General features: G+C 42.9%; 1 protein-coding gene across 6 annotated transcripts in view; it reads right to left on the bottom strand.

Moving 5' to 3' along the window:
* Positions 1 to 8,634: 8,634 nt before the first annotated feature.
* Positions 8,635 to 19,406, bottom strand: part of LOC147904850 (SET domain-containing protein) — a 158,805-nt gene continuing 148,033 nt past the window's right edge. For 5 of the 6 annotated variants that reach the window (XM_087388705.1, XM_087388697.1, XM_087388741.1 and 2 more), the window contains 3 exons: positions 9,493 to 9,593; positions 9,068 to 9,151; positions 8,635 to 8,953 (listed from right to left, as the gene is read on the bottom strand). In XM_087388705.1, coding sequence (XP_087244831.1) covers positions 8,758 to 8,953; positions 9,068 to 9,151; positions 9,493 to 9,593 — 381 coding nt within the window. In that variant the 3' untranslated portion in view covers positions 8,635 to 8,757. The remainder of the gene's footprint in view (positions 8,954 to 9,067; positions 9,152 to 9,492; positions 9,594 to 19,406) is intronic. The other variant, XM_087388714.1, reaches the window with a different exon arrangement.

Here is a 19,406-nt window from a genome sequence, read left to right as displayed (position 1 = left end):
CTTCACCGTGCTCTCACGAGCACTTAGACCACTCGTCTTGAGGGAAAGCAGAGGGGCGTAGTAGCCTTGTAAAATGTATCTATTCAAAGCTCTGGTGTTTCTCGCCTGCAATGGTGCAGAGGGAGCTCCCACAAGTAGAGGTGCTTGTTCAAGCATGAAGGGATAGAGTGGAGAGATGACATCACTCTACAGAAACTTGCATTTGACACTAAAAGAAGAATATCCAAAGTCAAGTGTCTCTTCTGTACTAGACTCAAGGTTGAGGGAGGTCTAGGAGTTATTGACATATAGAAGGCCTCCTACAACCTTGCTTCCTTTTGGGTTATAAATGCTTTTCTATATCTTGAGACTGACTAGGCTAAGCTATTTCTGAGAAACTCCAAGTTCATCAAACCCTTAAGAGCTCCCAAATGGAAAAACTACCCCTCTCTCTTGGCCCAGTGCAGCCCTCAACCTTGTCAGACCAAGGGGAGCAAGCTTTGCCTTTCAATGAAATATCTATAAAATTTAGAATCTACCAATACATATTATCTCGTAACATTATTATTTTTTTATACATACAAGAATTGTTGGGAAAAGTAACCAAAATGTCACATCTAAAGTGCTTAGTTGGCATTATATTGTATCTTTACTATGACATGTTCTTGTTCCCTGCATAATTTGCACATCCATCCTAGTTCTAAGCTCTTATAAGTATGTCATCTTTGTTTTTATGAATTACTTGCAATTAACAAAGAAATCAACAAAGAATGGGAATGGAAGAAACCAGCTTAACGTAACATTTCGTCCACCAATAGTTGGCTTCATAGTATTTCTCACATCATTGAAGATTCTATTTTTATACGATTTGCTGCTTGGAAGTAGCCACTTTGGACTGTCAAAAGAAGGCAAGTGAAGAGATTCTAATCTTCCATACTGGCCTTCGTGATTCAACATAATGTACATGGAGTCATAAACGAATGTGAGACCTTCATATGAAGACTATTGATCTCAGCATAGGGACATACAACGACCTACTTATGCATGTGGCAGGCTCCTACTCTACATAATAAGATGGATACAAATCTGCCAAACAAATGCAAGGCATAAGGAAGTTGTGTCAAAGTCCCCAATTAAATGCAGATACATTTAAGCATGGCCCAATTACACTATCAAGTAGTTATGATTCGGCCTACAACATGGAAGGTCTACATTCTGATGCTCATATATATCTATCTGTGTGAGTGAAAACATGTTGAATATATACACGAGTGATTGTCTGCTTGCTAGGAGAAATCCATGATTCTCCCCTTTTAATGTTTTAAGAGGTCCCTTACATCCCTCCATTTATCTTTATTACATCCATGATTAATGGGCTGCATTGTGATCCAAGAAAATTTTTTGTAAAGTTAGGGAATGCATTCCTCATGTTCATCCTTGATGTTCTTTTAAACATGTAACAAACTGTAAACTACCTCGATATCTATCATTTTCCATAATCCTTGTTCTAGTATCATATTATTAACAATAGTTCTCTTCCTCTCTCTCTCTCTTCTCACCCATAAACAAACATCGTACTCATTTGAAATATCCCTCAAAATTCACAATCTCTCTTGCTCTCTCTCTCACACACACACACACACTCTCTCTCTCTCTCTCTCTCTCTTTTCAAGCTAACTCCTCACACGAACAGACAAAAGTTTATTTCAAAAGACTTACTTCAGGATGATGTGATCTCTCTCTTTCCCCCTACCCACCACTCATACAAACAAACAACATTATTTTGAAATACTTATCGGGATATCATCTCTCTGTCTCCATCTTGCAAAATTAGTAGCTTAATTTTAAGATGTGATCTCTCTCTCTCTCTCTCTCTCTCTCTATTTGTGTGTCAATCTATCTCTGTCTCCCCCTCTTCCTTTCCTTTTGCAACATATAGATAGACTATGAGATGAAAAAATATATACTTAACAACAAGACAAAATGTAAAGTAAATTCATTACCTTGAAAGTATGTGTTCCTTCTTGTGAAGCTAATTCTCTATACTCCAATAAGACAAAGAAAGCTGCAAAAAAGATAACACATTCATTGTTTATAGTCTTTTCAAGTAGAGTTGGGTTGCACCCTTGGTTTCTAACGGAGAGAGAGAGAGAGAGAGAGAGAGAGAGAGAATGAATAGACATGATTAGTAAAATAGAAGAGAAGAGGGAAGAAAAAAGCTTGGACATAATTTTTTACTAAGAGATTTTCACAAGTGAAAGAAAAACATAAATAAAGAAGAGTGAAAATGTATAATCAAGAGTGGAATGAAGATATTTTGAGAGAGTTGGTTTGGAAATCAAAGTCCTAGGCCAAATGTTCGAACCAAAAGAAATACGTGAGCATAGTTCTATTTAGGGGAAAGTTTAGATTGGAGAAAAGCAAGGAGGCCTGCTTAAGGCAATTTCTTGTTGTGAGCGCCAAGGATTTTGTTAAAAGGTATTTTGGAAAAAAAGTGAAAATTTTCATAAAGCCTCTATTACAAAGAAGTCCATATGGCATAATATCCTTCATGGATTTGATATTCCCTTACTCAGGCATCTATTTTAGTAATTCTCCAAAGGGCCCCTTTATTAGTCCAAATTTTTGTAATGCCACCCAATCACTCAATGGGTATGATCAGACTGCACCCTTGAATTGTTCAAATCACCATTTCCTCCTCTTTTCATGTAGTTGATAGATCCACACTACATGTTGGACCCTTGGTTGACATTTTAAAAATAAAACATTTTTCATCCAATAGGCATTGCCTTGGAAATTTTTTGCCATCATATTTTTCTTTAGTATAAGTAGACCAACATAGCCTTTATTGAAAAGTAGCCTCGCCTTCAACTCTTGCGCAATTAGCTATCTAAAATTGTAACATTACAAGTCTACTATTTAGAATGTGGGTACATCATTCTAAAGTTCAACCAATTGAAAATCACTATACCATTTATTGATTCTCAATTGAAAATCACCCTACCATTGATTCCCAACTAGGGGTACCAACTCCTCAAGAATGTCGATCAACTCTGTCCCTTTTAATAGTCTCCCCTCATCAAGTATGAACCTACAAGCTCTTTGGTAACACTCATTTGAACTTTCAGAAGCTTTTAGGTCCCCTCAAGCTGAGCACATATTTGCTAATTGGGTTTTGTTTGCATCAAGCTTATCTTGGTGCCTTGCCTTTAGAGTCATTGTTGAGCTTTGAATGATCTCTTCTTAAGGCTACAATTTGAGCGATCTCTTTGAGTCATATCCTCTTATGGCTACAATTAAATCTATGCGCTTTGAGCTGCTAGGTGGTATGATTAATAAGGTGAAGATTCTCAAAAAATGGTACCTAATGAAGCTACATAGATCTCCAAAAAATGGGGGGCGTTGAGCCCCCTCTTTCTTTTAATGAAGCAACATAGATCTATGACGAAAGATGGGAGGCTTAGCTAGTATAGGCCACCCTTTTTTTGTAGAAACAAATGCTATTAATGAAATGAACAAAAAAAAGGAGGGTAAGGGGGCACATAGTTCTAAATTTAGATAAGGTGGTTTGAGAGGTATGCCTCATCATGCTTGCTAGAAACTAAGGCAACTATCCCTCTAGAAGAGGGATCATCAGATGATGTAATTAGTCTTGGAAGTTCACAACAGAAGTGCATGAACAGAGGGAGGGCAAGGAGAGCAAGAGTGAGAGTGTAAGACATGGCCACAAAAATGAAATTGCACGTACAAAAATGGGAAAACAAAAAGCTCCAATGTATCAAAGAGTCCTTGGAATGGAAATTCAAATTGGACTTCTACAAGATGTGCTTGATGAATTTTTAATTTAGAGAAGAACAGGTCCCCGTTCTCTGATTCCACTTTGTAGATTGATTCTAAATGAGGTAATTCATGCATCTATAGTGGAGGTTGATGCCTTGTGAGATAGCTTTGATTCAAGGGATTATGCTATAAACAATGTACCATCGCTAGTTTCTTTGTGATGGAAAGTATTAGTGTTTTTTTACCAAGCTTGATCAGACATGGTTTTCTCCGATTAGAGAAGCTAACCATTTCTCTAATTAAAGAAGGTTTCTTGGATTAGAGAAAGTAGACATGGTTTTCTCTTATTAGAGAAGGTAACCCTTTCTATAAATCTATCTTGCATCTTTTCCATTAGATTTGCATTGCCTACAATTATGTCATGCTTATTTGTGGGTAAGATAGGCCACAACTTATTCGATCATGGTGACTTGCCACATACAGATGAGATGCCAATTCATTGAGGTCAAAATTCTCAAGAGTTAGAGCTAGCACTTGTCTTGAAGTCAACCAACGAGTAAGATAACTTCTAGTTATACTCTTATGTAGAGTGTAACCTCCCTTTACGAATTGATCACACCATGTATGCTGATTGGTATTGAAGATTGCACAAGCACATGTAAAGCCTTCATAAGAGCATGCGGTGCTCAAAGTGGAGATGCCATAGAAAGGAAGAACAACGACCCATGGTACACACGTCTTGCTATCTTCCTAGCATAGATTGTTTAGAAGATATCCACAGAAACTAGAAATATTACTTGTTCTATGAAAGATATGCACAAACAAGTAATGCTATCATATCTCCTTCCTTGGAAGGATAACTTTTCATGTGTAGTCAAGATAGCCACTCAAAATCTTTATCATCCAAGATGAGTCTTGAGGAGTACAGTAGCAAATTCACTAAGGTTATTAGGCATGTGGAAGTTAACTTCTATTATTAAGCCCATGAGATAGTGCCCATTACCAATCCCACAAATGGCTATAGCTTCTTCTAGATTCATTTACTTATGACTAAAATTAAAAGGGGGATCTTTCTTTGGACAAAGTGCAGATATTATCGTCATCTCATCTCAATCCAATTTATGTTTCTAGACAAAATAGTTCTATTATTGATGTAAATTATTTTTGTACTTGCCATTATAATAATAGGATAGGAAGGAGCTTCTGTAACAAATGTTGAAAGCACATGGAAATGATAGAGTTGCATCTTGCCAAGTATGAAAATAAGGAGAAGGTTCAACTGTATGAGCAAAAGAAAACATACTAGTAGTACTCGCTTAAGCAAGGGGTTTCCATCATTGACAATTTACAAAGCCATGATTTGAAATTGCCAGAAGGGTTCCATGATTTGAAATTGCCAGAAGGGTTCGAGGCATTCGTTGAGAGCAAAGTTGACATCACCCTAAGGAAGCCTTCCATGTTGTTTGGAAGGATATGAAGCCTCTACAAGTAACCAAAAATGCAAGAGTTGTCATTACACATGGTATATCCCTTCTTTTTGGGCTAATTACCATTGTGCTTATGTATTTAAATACTTCCATGCATAATAGGTGGGTACAATCTTTGCATGAAAAATAAAAAACTGTTTGGGAGAATGTGTCCTTGGTGGGATGGACTACCCACTGGGAAAAGGACATCCCACTGAGATACACACACAATGCTCTACTTGTAGCATCTACATCTAGATCTAATTTATGGATATATCTAGGTATTTGGGTACATATAATCAAGTTAGCAACATTTTGTGCTTATAGACTTTGAGAACCCTTGCATGTCACAATGCCAGAAGATTTTGATGTAGAGAACCCTTGAATTGACATCACATTCCGACCGACTAGCGGAGGGGAGCCAACTATCAAGAAAAGACATTGAGACCCCTACCCACCCATACTAATTGAACCCTATGATGATGATAACATTTATTCATGTTCTTCTCACTCATTTTTATTAGTTTGATTATGTTTTTCATGTCCTTCTTAAGGTTGTTACTTTCGATGTTAATTGAAAAATGATTCTAGGTAATAAGTTTGTGAAGTTTCCCATTAAAGGACGTATTGTTAATTCTACTATCTAATTTTAAATTTGTTAGCTTTTAGCCAAAATAATCTTCAGAGATGTTAGAAATTCAACCCTTGTATGCACCTACCTATTGTTTAAGATAGTTATTACTGTCCTTTCACAAAAGTTTTAAAACTTATAGTAATGATTATTCCTTTAAGGTAGCTTTCTAGTACATGATGTGGGTTTGCAAGTACCAAGCAAGTGACTATTTTGGTGTCCACCTTAAATGGGCAAGCATACCTCATTATTCTCACAACATCAGTTTTTTTAGTTCCTCAAGGATCTATAATACTTTAGATCTAACTTCACACGTGTGCACACACAATAGATGGTAGATACCACTTTGCTCTAGAAATAAAGCAATAACATAGTAAATTGTGCAAGTTCACAGATAGTCGCCTGTGTCACAATACTTATAGCCACATGGTTGTGCATACTACCTTTTATAGATGGGAGGAGTAGACCACCCCACATGCCCCCACACACGATGACTACCTATGGAGGACCTAGATCCCAATGCTAACCCTGCAGATCCACTTGACCTATCCAAACAAGGGACTGAATTGTTGTTGGCCGACCCCACCCTTTGCTTTGGGGTTGAACCCAAGTTGGACCTTGATGTCCCCATTTGGATATGTAACACATGATTCCTCCCTACAAATAGACTCTTCTCTAAGCCATCAATCCTTCCATAATGGGCATGTATTTTCCCATATGGTAGCCATGCCTACTACCCATACGAACACAGGCAAACCTTATTTGGGTAGCCATGTGGCAATTTTATGTGCACTCATTCCTTGTGGCATTTGCATTAGTCCCCAAAATTATTCCAAGAAGGATTCAAAGGTATCAAGTCCTATTGTACTCCACATTAACCCTTATCTTTTTGGCTACTAGTGGGCCAAGGCCTAGCATTCATACCTCAACTAGGGTTCTCTAGATGGTTCAAGGGAAGCATCATGAGCATGCCTACTGTTATTGGACAATACACCAGCTTGTCCTACCCTTCTTAGTTTAACTCCTCACCATGTGCTCCATCTAATAATGAAACACAAGTCCACCACAATCTGCTTCACTATGTCCAAGATCCATTTGAAACTTATTGAAGTATAGGCAAGTGGAAGATTAAGGACTCACTCAAAGAATAGGAGAAAAAGGATAATAGAATATGGGACTAGAAAGTTAGGTAAAGTGGATATGATGACTTGGCTAATCTTTCATAGGCCTTTCTTGACAATTGAAAAGTAAAGGAGACTGAAACTTGACAATGACATCATCAATTTAGTAAAGCAATCAAAATGGCTAAATCAAATGCATCATCAATTGGTAACGAAATTTGGACATTCCAAATCATGGATGTCGAAAGCAAAATGAGCTGAAGTGTTGTACTCATGCGACTTCTATTTTATTGGTCACTACAGAGCTTGAAGTAATACACAAACCATGGTAGCAATCGAGGGCATCATGAAGTAACTCCCTACAATGTGAGAGGGTAGTGTTGAATCCTCCAGCATCACTAAGTAGTGCAAAAGTTCATTTTACATACTAGTTGTTTATGCAGGTTATGCCCCAAGATGATCCATTGATCTTAGGAAAAGTTGAAGGAGACCAAATTGCATTCAACCTTCTTTTCTACCCTCTCAAGTCATCCCTCCTTTCTTGAACCTTATTTGCATATTCAAAGCACATTATACAAAACTAGAGGAGCTTATCACAAGTGCAAATCCCTTCTTGCTTGAATCTTATTTGCATATTCAAAGCACATTATCCAAAACTACAGGAGCTTGTCTACAATTGAATCTCCAATTGCCAATGCAAATCTAAATTAGTGCTTTGTTCTTCCCATCCAACCTTCATAAGCCTAAACTTCTCGTGGAGTATGTTAGCATCCTTTGGACATGATAAATGGCCCCAATGAGCAACTGAATCACATCCACATGCTCAACATTGGATTGGATAGTTGGTCTTTTGCATTGTTTATATGTGCACTACCCTTATATTTTACATTTTGCACTTCTATTTTGGTTAACTAAGCTTCCATTTTTGTCTCACATAAAACTGCTACCCAAGCACACTAGTTGTAAGGTGTTGCATGTAATTGAGTCACTACTATTGTTGACTCATTGACCATTTCAATATCATCTAGGTTGCTAGTAGAGAGAACATGTACCAAAGGGAATGGTGTTGGAATGCGTGATCTTATGTAAACCAAAAATAAATAAATCCAGCAAATGCAAAAAAAACCTGCAATAAAAAGATCACAAGAAAACCACAACCACTATCTTAACCGTAGAAACAATATCCTACACAGTATCCAAGTATTTCTACCGCAAGAAACAATGTCCTTAAATATTACAATCCATACAAGGGGTGCCTTAATGATCCAAAATTTCTTATCTCCTAATCTATGGTTAGAGACAAGGCTTTTACCCTATCTACTGAAGCTATGGAAATGTCACGATGTGGATCTATCTCTTTTGTAGTGTGTCCAGATTTTTGGATGGAAATATATATTTTGGTGGTTTCTCTATTTGGCTGGTTCATTGTCTATTGATGAGTCTGCACACCTATTTTATGCACATCAAGTAAAGAAGTTTGTGATTCCACACCCCACACGCACACTGTGTGAGCTCCTAGGCATTACTATAAGTCTTCCGTTGTGCGTACCCTGTGTTGGGTCATTTCTAACAAGGTATATATATATGTATCTAGGTATATATATATATGAATATATGTATATATATATGTATAGGTATATGTATATGTATAGAGTCTAATATAGAGGACAGATTCGAATTGATATCGTTTCTGCCAAAGCTAGGGCAACCCATCAAAACTGATATTCAATCTAGTATGAAGAATAGCCTTGAAGATAATTGCTGTTAAGCTGTGACAAACTTAACAACTGTCTGTGATACTGTCACCGTCGTTTACTGCTTTACATTGCTCTTCTGAAATACACAGCTCAAGCAGATGTTCTGATTCTTTCAGGAACCGATTGGCAAGATATTTCTGCCCCTTACGATATATTACACAGGCACGCTTATTTTGTGACAAAGAAAGATTTGAAACCAATGCTCTCTCCTTACAGTCACTGCCAAAGGAATCCAATGACCATGTTTTTATTAGCATCAAACTTGCTTAGGTACTCAGCATAAACTTGATGGGAAAAATCAGATCCTTAAAAAGCATCATGAGTTCAAGATACCTATTCAACCGGGCTTGACAGTCTCTTTCAAGGAGCTCTTTGTCTGTGTCTTCAGAACCACTCCCTTCCTCAAGATCCAGCATTCTTCAGCAATTGAAGAAATGATCTAAATTAACACAGGTATAGGTGCGAAAGAATTGCCAACTATACAGCAAAAAATGTACTACAATGACGAGCTCTTTGTCTGTGTCTTCAGAACCACCTACCTCCTTGGATCCATCAATCTTCAGCACTTACAAAAACCATAAGCATTAACTAAAGTGGGAAAAGATTTTCAAGCAAACAGCCAAAAAATGGACAGAGGCAACACCACCAATGGTTATACATATGCCCCTACATAAGATATGCCCTCTTTTCATAGGCAAAATAGTTTTTCTATTAAGTGTATGACTACACAAATACTTTTAACAAAAATACCAGGTTACCTCGCTGCAAGGAGGTCAGTGAGCAATTGCAAAGCACCAGTATTCCCACAAATCTCCCAGACTGCAGCTCTCACATCTTCACCCGAGGGTGGCCGCTGTAACTGCATACATCCCATTAGCCAGATCAAAACAGACGTGTGCGCGTGCGTGCGTTATTAACTAGAAAAGAAATCAAGGCATGAGGCTAGACACTAGGCATGGCGACGCTCAAGGGCCATAGAGGGAAAGGGAACGTGAGGGGAGAAGCGTTAACATGGGTGGGGAAAAGGGATTAAGAGGGGTGGGAATGAAGAGGAAGACTATGGCACAAGGGGGAAGGGAGAGAGCATGTACATGATGAGAGGTGGAATGTAGAGATGAAGACATCAAGGGAAGAGGGTCATGCTTTATTTGAAAGGAAGGATGGGGGGAAATCAAAGTACTAGCTAAGTGGCTTTACAAGAATAAGCGTGTCACATCAAGGAATAGCCCCCTCCTTTTATAGCCAAGAGAGGGGGTCTCTCCCAATAAATGCATCCTCCCACATGCATGGTATGTGTGGAGGAATCTCCCATGTGGGCTAGGTGGGTACGCACTCTCAATTGTATGCGACAACCCTTTGCCTCATTTTTCCACATAAATCAAACCCCATATCCCAAGTCTAAGATACTCCCTTGGTCTCTTCCTAATTTTATAATACGTTCAAACATCTAGGAGGACAAGTGGAGGGTTGGCACAAGGAATCTTGCCACCTCATCCTACTTTCCCTATTATTTAACTTGCATTCTTGGACTATCTACACCCCCCCCCCCCTCACATGGGCCTATCCTACATGGAGGAAATAATCCAATATAATATCCATCTCCACCTATTTTACATTACTTCTCCCATGGTCCTTGGGCCATGTCTCACTAAATGCAAGCATGGGACTGCCTAGGTGGAGGGTTGGCATATGGAGAAACCATGCCACCTTAACATTTTATAATATTACTACCATGGATTATGTACAACACACCTTATGGGTCCTCTTACGTGCAAGGGTGGCACATGATCATGCCCTGCCACCTCAACCCTGGGCCCTATGCACACGACATTTTATTATACTATTGCCACACATATAAGCATACACACATATTTATGCCTTTTACCTTGGTCAACTTTATCCATAACAGTTTCCCCCCCCCAGGCAGGGAATGCACATCATTTCCATGCCTGGGACCATCACGCACAAAGAAGGGCTTGAGATAACGCTTGTTGATCACGTTCTTGCCATATGGTTTATGCAGCTCCTGAACTTGTACAAACCCATTGCTATGTTCCTTGATGACTTTGTATGAACCGGTCCACAGTGGAAGGAACTTTTCATCCATTTGGTGGTCTAATCTGTTGTCAAAGCATAGCACAACATTCCCCTCAGCAAATTGTCTTTCCCATCCCTTGTGAATCTTAGCATCCAAGCGAGCCTTTTGTCGATTCTTTTAGAACTCTGTTTGATGTAGTGCAAGGCGTCGGGTTTCATCTAACTTCTCAAGTAATACCAACCTGGCCTCTACATGTTCATCTTCTGTCATCCTCTATTCTTGTGCCAATCTCAAGGCCGGAATCTCTATCTCTAGTGGTAAAACTACCTCAATACCGTACACCAACTCAAAAGGAGTATGACCTATAGACGTTTTACGGGTGATGTTGTAAGCCCACACGGCTTCAGTGACCTTCTGATCCCACTGGCTCCTGTACCCTATGGCCATTTTTCCCATGGATTTACAAAGGAGGCCATTGGTCTACTCCGTTTGTCCCATGAATGCTGGATCCCATGAATACTTGATAATAGATGCTAGAAGTGCGATGATCAATACCCATGAGATCCATGAGCAACTCCACTGCTTCATTTAAGAATGGACTCCCATGGTCAGATACTATTTCCATGGGTGTCCCAAACCTTGTGCAGATACGTTTAAATATGAAATTTAAAACTGCCTTACCATTTGCAGCGGGGAGGACGATAGCTTCAGCCCACTTAGTGACATACTGAGTGGCTACCAAAAGATACTTCTTTTTGCGGACAGTCATGGGCAAGGGCCCGACAAAATCTATTCCCCACCTCTAAAACAGATGGATGGACATCACTGGGTGATGTTGCCTAGGACACAAATCCTTCCTATCAAAGAATTGGCATGGTTCACAAGTTTTGCAATACATAGTGACATCCTTGAACAAGGTCGGCCAATAGTACCCAGCATGTAAAATCTTCTTAGCTACATAGTCACCGGCATAGTGGCCTCCACAAAATCCATCATGATAATGCTTCAATACCTTAGGTACTTCATCTGCATCAATGGCCTGTCTTAGTATCCCATCCATGCTTTGACAGTACAACATCCCATCAAAGAGAGTGTAGCGCCTACTATCTCTACGGATCTTCTTTCTCTCATAGCTAGTACTTTTCGGAGGAAAGGAGAAAGTGGTCAGAAACCTGTATATACCACCATACCATGGATTCCTAACTTCTATGGCTGCTACAAGGGTTACATCGAGGCACTCCTCTAAATCAATCAAAGCATTCTTCAAGTTGGAACAACCCCCTTTTACAATTTTGAAAGAAAAATCATATTCTTGTAGAACTGTCAACCATTTAGCTAACCGGCCCATGGGATTTGGTGATTGAAGAACTTGCTTTGCAAGACCATTGCTAGAGATTAGAATGAAGGACTTCCCAACCACATAATGCTTAAATTTCTCAATGCATAACACCGAAGACAAGGCATGCTTGTCAAACTCAGAGTAGCGTCGTTTAGTTTCGAGCAGTTGTCGGGAAGCAAATCGAACGGGATACATGAACCGATCCTCCCCTTGCCGGAGAAGAATACCCGCCAGAGTGTACTCACCAAACCCAGGATTGATATAGAAAGTCTTTGACCAATCAGGATTGCATAGAATGGGTTCTGAAGCCAGAGCACTCTTGATTTGTACAAACCCATGATCACAATCCTCATCCCAAGAGAAATCAACCCCATCTTTTAATAGCGTAGTCATGGGTCGCGTCAAGGCAACATATTGATCAATGAAGCGGCCATAGTATCCTACTAGATTGAAGAATGAGCGTACTTGACGTTTGGTTGTTGGCGGGGAGAGCTTGAGGATAGCTTCTACCTTCTCGAGGTAGGCTTGACGTCCTCGGATGAGACAATATGTCTCAGTAACCTCCCTTGAGTGGCTCCAATGGTGCACTTATCAGGGTTGAGATTGCCATTCGCATCATTGACCCTTTGGAAGACCAACCTAACCTTCATGACGTGCTCCTCACGTGCCGAATATATACAGAAATCATCTAAAAACACCTCCAAGGAAACCCCCAAATAAGGAGCAAACACCATCTGCATAAATCTTTGAAAGGTAGCAGGAGCATTGGTGAGGCCAAATGGCATTACTTTGAATGCAAACGTCCCCCAGGGTGTGGCAAATGTGGTTTCAAGCACATCCTCTTCGGCAATTCTGATTTGATAAAACCCTGAGTAACCATCACAGAAAGTATTGTGAAATGCTATACAGGAAGAATCTTCAACATAAAATAGCTCATAGATAATCTTAAAAGGACCAACCCTTATTGGTCGAGGCATGATATTGCATCCATCTTTACATACGAGGGTTAGAGACACGGCGCTGCATGAGGTTGTTCATCAAGGCAAACAAGAATGCCATGACAAATATCAACAGTTGGAGAGCTTGCACATCACCTTCATCTTCTTCCAATTCTTGTAGTCACGATGCTATTTCTTTAAGGGATGTGCGGTTTGGCATCCTTCTTTTAAGCAATGTCTTTAAGGACCTTTCTGATGATGTTCTGAAGTCTGTAAACTCGTATCAAATATGCACAACACTTAGTTTCATGATGACCACAACCTTTGCATTCTTTACAAATGATCACCCTCATTCATGGCTTGCGGCTTTGTTAGGGCGGTGCTTCCACTCGTTTCATGCGTGATTGAAGTTTGGCTGAGCTCTAGAAAAGGAGCTTTCTTCTGATGCTCTCCAACACCGGAGCAAACTGTTGTGAAGGAGAGATGCCCACCCCAACCTGGCAGCCCAAATATCTGACGGAGACACCCCTCTGTACCCAAGTGAAACCAATATCATTACCCCAATCCGAGGTGTCATCATCGCAAATCCAAAAACCATTGGATTTATGCCAATTAATGTGTGCACCTGCAGCCGTGCAAAATAAATCCAAGGCTGTCCGGAAGGAAATGAGTGTCCTAGGGAAGGCATCCAAAAAAATTGGCGTGTCATGAGCCAACTCACTATCCAGGAGCTCTTCTTCCCGGCGGAGAGGAAGCCTCAGCCCATAAATATCAGCTTGAGATCTAAGGTAGATACTCATAGCTTCCGCCACAAACAGAAATAGAAAAGTGGCAAGAGGACATCCTTGGCAGACTGATCTACCGATCTGAAATCTGTCCCCTCATACCCCCCCAATAAGCACTTGGCTATGGGCTGATCTGTAGAGAGAGGATACTCCTCTAATCCATGCATCTGAAAAACCAAAGTGAGATAGAGTACCCTCTAAAAAATCCCGGTCTACTCTATCGTAAGCTTTCTTAAACTCCAAGAGTAGAATGGCCAACCTTTGGCAGCTCTGCATGGCCCATTCTGAGGCCTCCCAGAATGAGAAAATATTATCGAAAATACTTATGCCATGCACAAACCCTGTCTGCGTGTCATGAATCAAATCTGGAAGAAAAACCTATAGCCGCATACTGATGGCTTTCGCCAAAATCTTGTAAAAAGTGCCCAATAGCGTGATTGGTCTCCATTGTGACACTAGATTCCTATTACCCCCCTTTGGGATGAGATGAATGAGACCATATGTAAGTGAGTCAGGCATCTCACCATAGTCCCACACGCCTTGCAAGGCTGATGTAATGTGATCACCAATCTGCTCCCAAAAACTAATTAAAAAAGAAGGGGTAAGTCCATCCGAACCTGGGCACTTGCCCTTGTGAAGGCCAAGTAATGCATTCTTGAATTCTGCATTGGTGAAAGGTGCATCAAGAGAAACATACATCTCATCCTTCACCAATACACGGATACACTGCCAAATAACCTCTCTGGCATCATCTATGGCCTGTGTGCCCGGATCTACAGTAAAAAGGGATGCAAAAAAATCTGAAGCTACACGCATGACGGCATCAGGATCTGACTGTGATACCCCGTCTGAGTCAACACGCTGCAAGACACTATCTCTACTATGTCTGGGCCGATGAGTAGAGAAAAAGTGTTTGTTGACCGTGCCACCCATCTGAATCCAAAAGGATTCCCGTGCATGAAAGGCACACTCTGCTCTCTGATCCAACAATATCTGTATATGAGCCCTTGCTAAAGCAAGGCGCCCCTGAATCCAAGCATCTGTGGGCCTCTTCTGCTCTTTCCTATGAAGGGACGTTGATTGCTGGCGTATACCAATCTCACATCTGAGAATCTCACGTCTCTTGGAATCAGTGAATTGTATGATAATAGTCACTAATTCCGCATAAGGCTGCAGCTACCTGAGATGGGTGGGCAACTCCACCCTGTATGTGAGTAACCCAAATCTGTAAAGTATCCTCCTTGAGGCTCTCCTCTACATAAAAAGCATCCAAAATCTTGACACTCGCAGAGCGTCCTCTCTGATGAGGCTCAAGAATCTGCAACACCACTGGAAAATGATCTGAGGTGGTAACCCCAGTAGAAATGCATACAGATCCGCCTCTGTCAAGTGCCTAATCGTCTACATAAAATCTGTTAATACGTGCATGAATGGGCATGTATACTCTTCTGTTCGACCAAGAGTACAGGAGTGACTATGGCATAACATGAAAGGCATCATCAAACCAAGTGTCCCTGCCACTGCACTGAAAGAGAAAGGCATCCCAGGCTGCCCTCTCCAAAGAATGAATTCCAACCTGTCTGCCTCCCTTTTTGTCTGATGGCAATTCAACCATGTTGAAATTGCCACCAATGATCCAAGAATCTGCAATGAGGGCCCAAGATAGTAACTCCTTCCAAAAGGAGACTCGCTCCCCTCTGTTGTTGGGGGCATACAGATTGAGAAGACCAATCTTACGCCCTCCAATAAAAATAATGATCCATTCAGCTCTAGAGGGGGAGATAATACCATGACCAGCAGCCAAGGGTAGAATAGAAGGAGAGACCGAAATGCAAGTACCTTCCCTTGTGCCCATAGCAGGCGACCAGAAGGTATGTCCTAAAAGAAGTTTGCCAGACTTAGAGCAATCACTGGCATCCAACTTATGTTCCTGGATAAAAAGGATATCAATAGCACCTCTAGTGACACCTAGATGACGCTGATTCCGGATCAACTGCCTACAACGACGGTGTGGAACTCCGCCTAGGCCATGTATGTTCCACCTAACTATCCTCATTGACAGGAGGATGCTGGGTGGAAAGGCTTACCCGACCTAGTAGAGGAGACCAGCTTCCAGTGAGCCGAAACACTCCTGCTGAGGGCAAGAAACTCAACAGGTGAAGGGATCCCCACACCTACTGAGAGGGAGGCCCTATCAAAAGGAATGCCAATGACCGGGACCCCTAAGGTGGAGGGCACAAACTACTCATCATCCATGAAAGTCGCCAAATCTGCCAGTGTCGAAAAAGAGTTCCTAAGAAGCAAGTCTGGCCGAGGAGTGCGAAGAAGACCTGCACTCGTGGAAGATGGAGAATGAGGACCTGCCAAGCCTCACTAGAGCTAGGGGCTGAGGAGGTTTGTGTCTGGGCTGAAGAGGAATCTGGAGTCCTCATCTGTGCATACATTCCCTCAGTCGTCTTGACTATGGCAGGAACAGTCTGTGGGGAAGAGGTATCGGTAGCTCGCTCATGATCAGAAACCAGAGTGACTGGGGCTGGTACTGGTGCATCTAAAGGCCCCTCTTGATGTGGAACTGTAGTGTCTCGGGCTGCAGCAACATGTACCTCTCGAGTCTGGATGGCGTCTGTCTGAACCAGATCAAAGGTCTCATCCTGAGGTAAGGGAGTCGCTCTAATCGCTCTCCATCGTGGTACTGGGTGTGCAGCGGGCTTTGGGCGCCCTACTACCCCTGGTGGTCCTGGGCTGCGCGAAACAGGGCGCCCTGCTGCTCTTGGTGGTTCTGGACTGCATGGTATAGGGCGCTGGGGAGGTGCAATCGGGGTAGTACGTGAAGGAGCCGCACCAAAAGACCTCTTGGGTCTTTTTCTCTTCCTTGGGCAATCTCTAGCAAAGTGCCCAAGGGTCTTGCAAATCCTGCACCGGTCCTGTCTACCTGCAATCTCAACTCTCTGTCGAAAGAGAGAGCCATCTGGGTGTTGAAGCATGATGTGGTCGTCTGAGATGTTAGGGTTAGAGACAATGACCCTAACTCGAGGCACCCCATCCGCTCTGACTACCTCTGTCGAGGAAGAAGGCATGCCAAGAAGAGGGGGGATCTCAGTGACCACTCCAAATGTAGCTCCGATAGTAGCAAGAAGTCGATGGTAGACCTGAGAAAGACCAGGAAATCTAATGAATAGTGATGTGACCTCACTGTCCTCCTCGACCGGATTGATGCCCAAGGTGTAGGGCAAAAGAAAAATCCTCCTCAAACCCAAAGCCAGAGGATTAGCTTTGAGAACAAGGGCTGTGGACTCATGGGAGTCGAAAACCACTTGGAAGAATCCACGTCCCAAAAGTCAAACATCTCTGAGGTGTGGGGTGAGATCTCCTGGTAACGCCGCCAGCATCCAGTCTCTAGTCTGTGATCTGGAAGGATGTGACCCAAAGATGCAGGCGAAAAGTGATGTGGAGCCCTCTAGTTCCACATTTTTCTTGAGTTGCTGCAACTCGTCTTCTGAAAAAATGACGGTTCTCGCGAACAATGGAAGTGGACGAAGATTGGCTAAGTGGGGATCCATTTGCCAATCGATGTGAAGAGGCCGATTCAAACACTGAAAAAGTTCCGCCCGTGAATTGCTGCCCAGGACGCCCTGAAACACGCGCGCTAGAGGAAGAAGAACAGGAGAGGGTAGGAGAGAGGGGAAGAGGAGGAGAGGAGACCGGGAGGCAGCAACAGGGGGGAAGGAGGGGGGCAGGGGAGAGCAGGTGGGGGGAGGTGGAGGGGAGCTGCGGGTTAGGAAGGAAGGAAGGGGGGGGGGGGGCGGGGGAGGGGGCTGGCTGGGAGGGAGAGGGTGGGCGGGGGAGAGGAAAGGAGGGGGTGGGGCGTAGGGGAGGGGGCGGGTGGGAGAGTGGGCGAGGGGGCTGGCAAGGGGGAGAGGGAAGGCGGATAGGGGGAGAGGGGACAGGAGGTTTTGGCTCCGGTACTAGCACAAATGTTCAACCATGCCATATGTCACGGCTTCCCACCCTCATGGAGTACCAACACCATCATACCGATACACAAGGCAGGTGACGCCATGGATACTCGGAACTATCGCACTCTCATGATTGGCCACACGCTGGCCAAGATCTAAGGATCGATACTAGAGAGGGAGATCAGCAGCCATACAGAGGCACATGGGCAACGTGCTCTAAGGCAAGCAGGTTTTCAGAGACAGCACTCCACTCTAGACTACATCTTCACCTAGAGGACTATCATTGAGGAGAGATCGAGACGCCAGAAAGTCTACGCTTGTGTAAACTTTCGGAAGGCCTTTGACACTGTCCCGCGATCCTGCATGATCAGGAGACTACAAGATATGCAGATTCCAAAGGTTCTGATATGGGGAGTGGTGAGCCTATATGAGTTCGTCAGAGGGAGTCATGCCCCAAGAGGCCTATCAAACTGGGTTGAGAGCACGATCGGGGTAAAGTAGTAGGATGACAAGAGCATGCACAATAGAGGTCCAGCCAATCACTGCTCTACGCAGAGGAGACTGGCCGACCCAAGGTGTCACCCTTAATATGGCTCATTGGATACAGAGATCCCGAAGACCACACCCCCCGCCACAGCGAGAGACAGCGAGACAGCTCTAGATACACGACATCTTTGTGTCTCATCAGAGGACTACCACAACCCCTGGATATGTCCTACCTACTTGAGTCTCTTGAGAGTTTCTGGCCTTTTGAGATTATTAGCCCTCCTTCCTTAGTTGCACAACCCTCCAGCTTTCCCTCCCTGCCAAACGCGATCCCCCCTAGCCCTGCCCAGCCATGCACCACCCCATGCATACCCCCACCCCCTCCCTTTCATCCATGCGACACTCAATAGTCCCCCATGCTGGCCACAATCCCTCTCCAACCCCTGCCCATCCCCATCCCTACAGGACCCCGCCCAGCTCCCCCCCCTCCCCCGTCCATGCCTTTCCCCCCCCTCCCTGCCCCTTTCCCCCCCTTCCCCTCTTCTTCTACAAATTTCAAGATTTGAAGACCTTCAGGTCAGCTCCTGCAGCTGACCTACTGCTGTTGCTCGTGCTATAAATCTGAAGGAGGCGGCTGCTGCTACGATTCTGAAGGGACCAGCTGCTGCTGCTTGCTGATACAAACTTGAATTTGAAGGGACCTGATGCTGTTGCTGCTTGTCAGCAGGTCAACAGTAACCTGCTGCTGTTGGCACTGATTAGCATTGTGGCTATTGGACTAGTTGATGCTGCCACCAGGCTGACTGGTGGAGGGAAGAAATCTTGCTGATGACTCTCTGAAGGATTGCTTTGGTTGCCACCGCATCCATATAACATGTAAGGACTGTAAGTCACCAGCAATATACCAGCAAACAAATCTGAAATCTGTCATGTAAGGAAAATTGCAAGAACAGGGTCTTTTGGAGAAACAGGAAAGTGCAGGACTGCGTGCCCACCTTGACAACATTGATGACATGGCGCTGCATGGAAGCTGCATGGAAGACAAGGGGGGGAAGCAGGACATTGAAAATGCTATGAGCTCCTACCTGGTAGGGACACCTCCTAAGGCCATGTCTGAAGTTCTTGTTCAC

Source organism: Dipteris shenzhenensis, chromosome 2 (genome assembly GCF_047967505.1).
Source record: "Dipteris shenzhenensis isolate YYH24624 ecotype China chromosome 2, Dip_SZ_1.0, whole genome shotgun sequence".
Lineage (NCBI taxonomy): Eukaryota > Viridiplantae > Streptophyta > Polypodiopsida > Gleicheniales > Dipteridaceae > Dipteris > Dipteris shenzhenensis.
The sequence above is the reverse complement of the archived record's forward strand: the minus strand, read 5'-3'. Positions and strand labels throughout refer to the sequence as shown.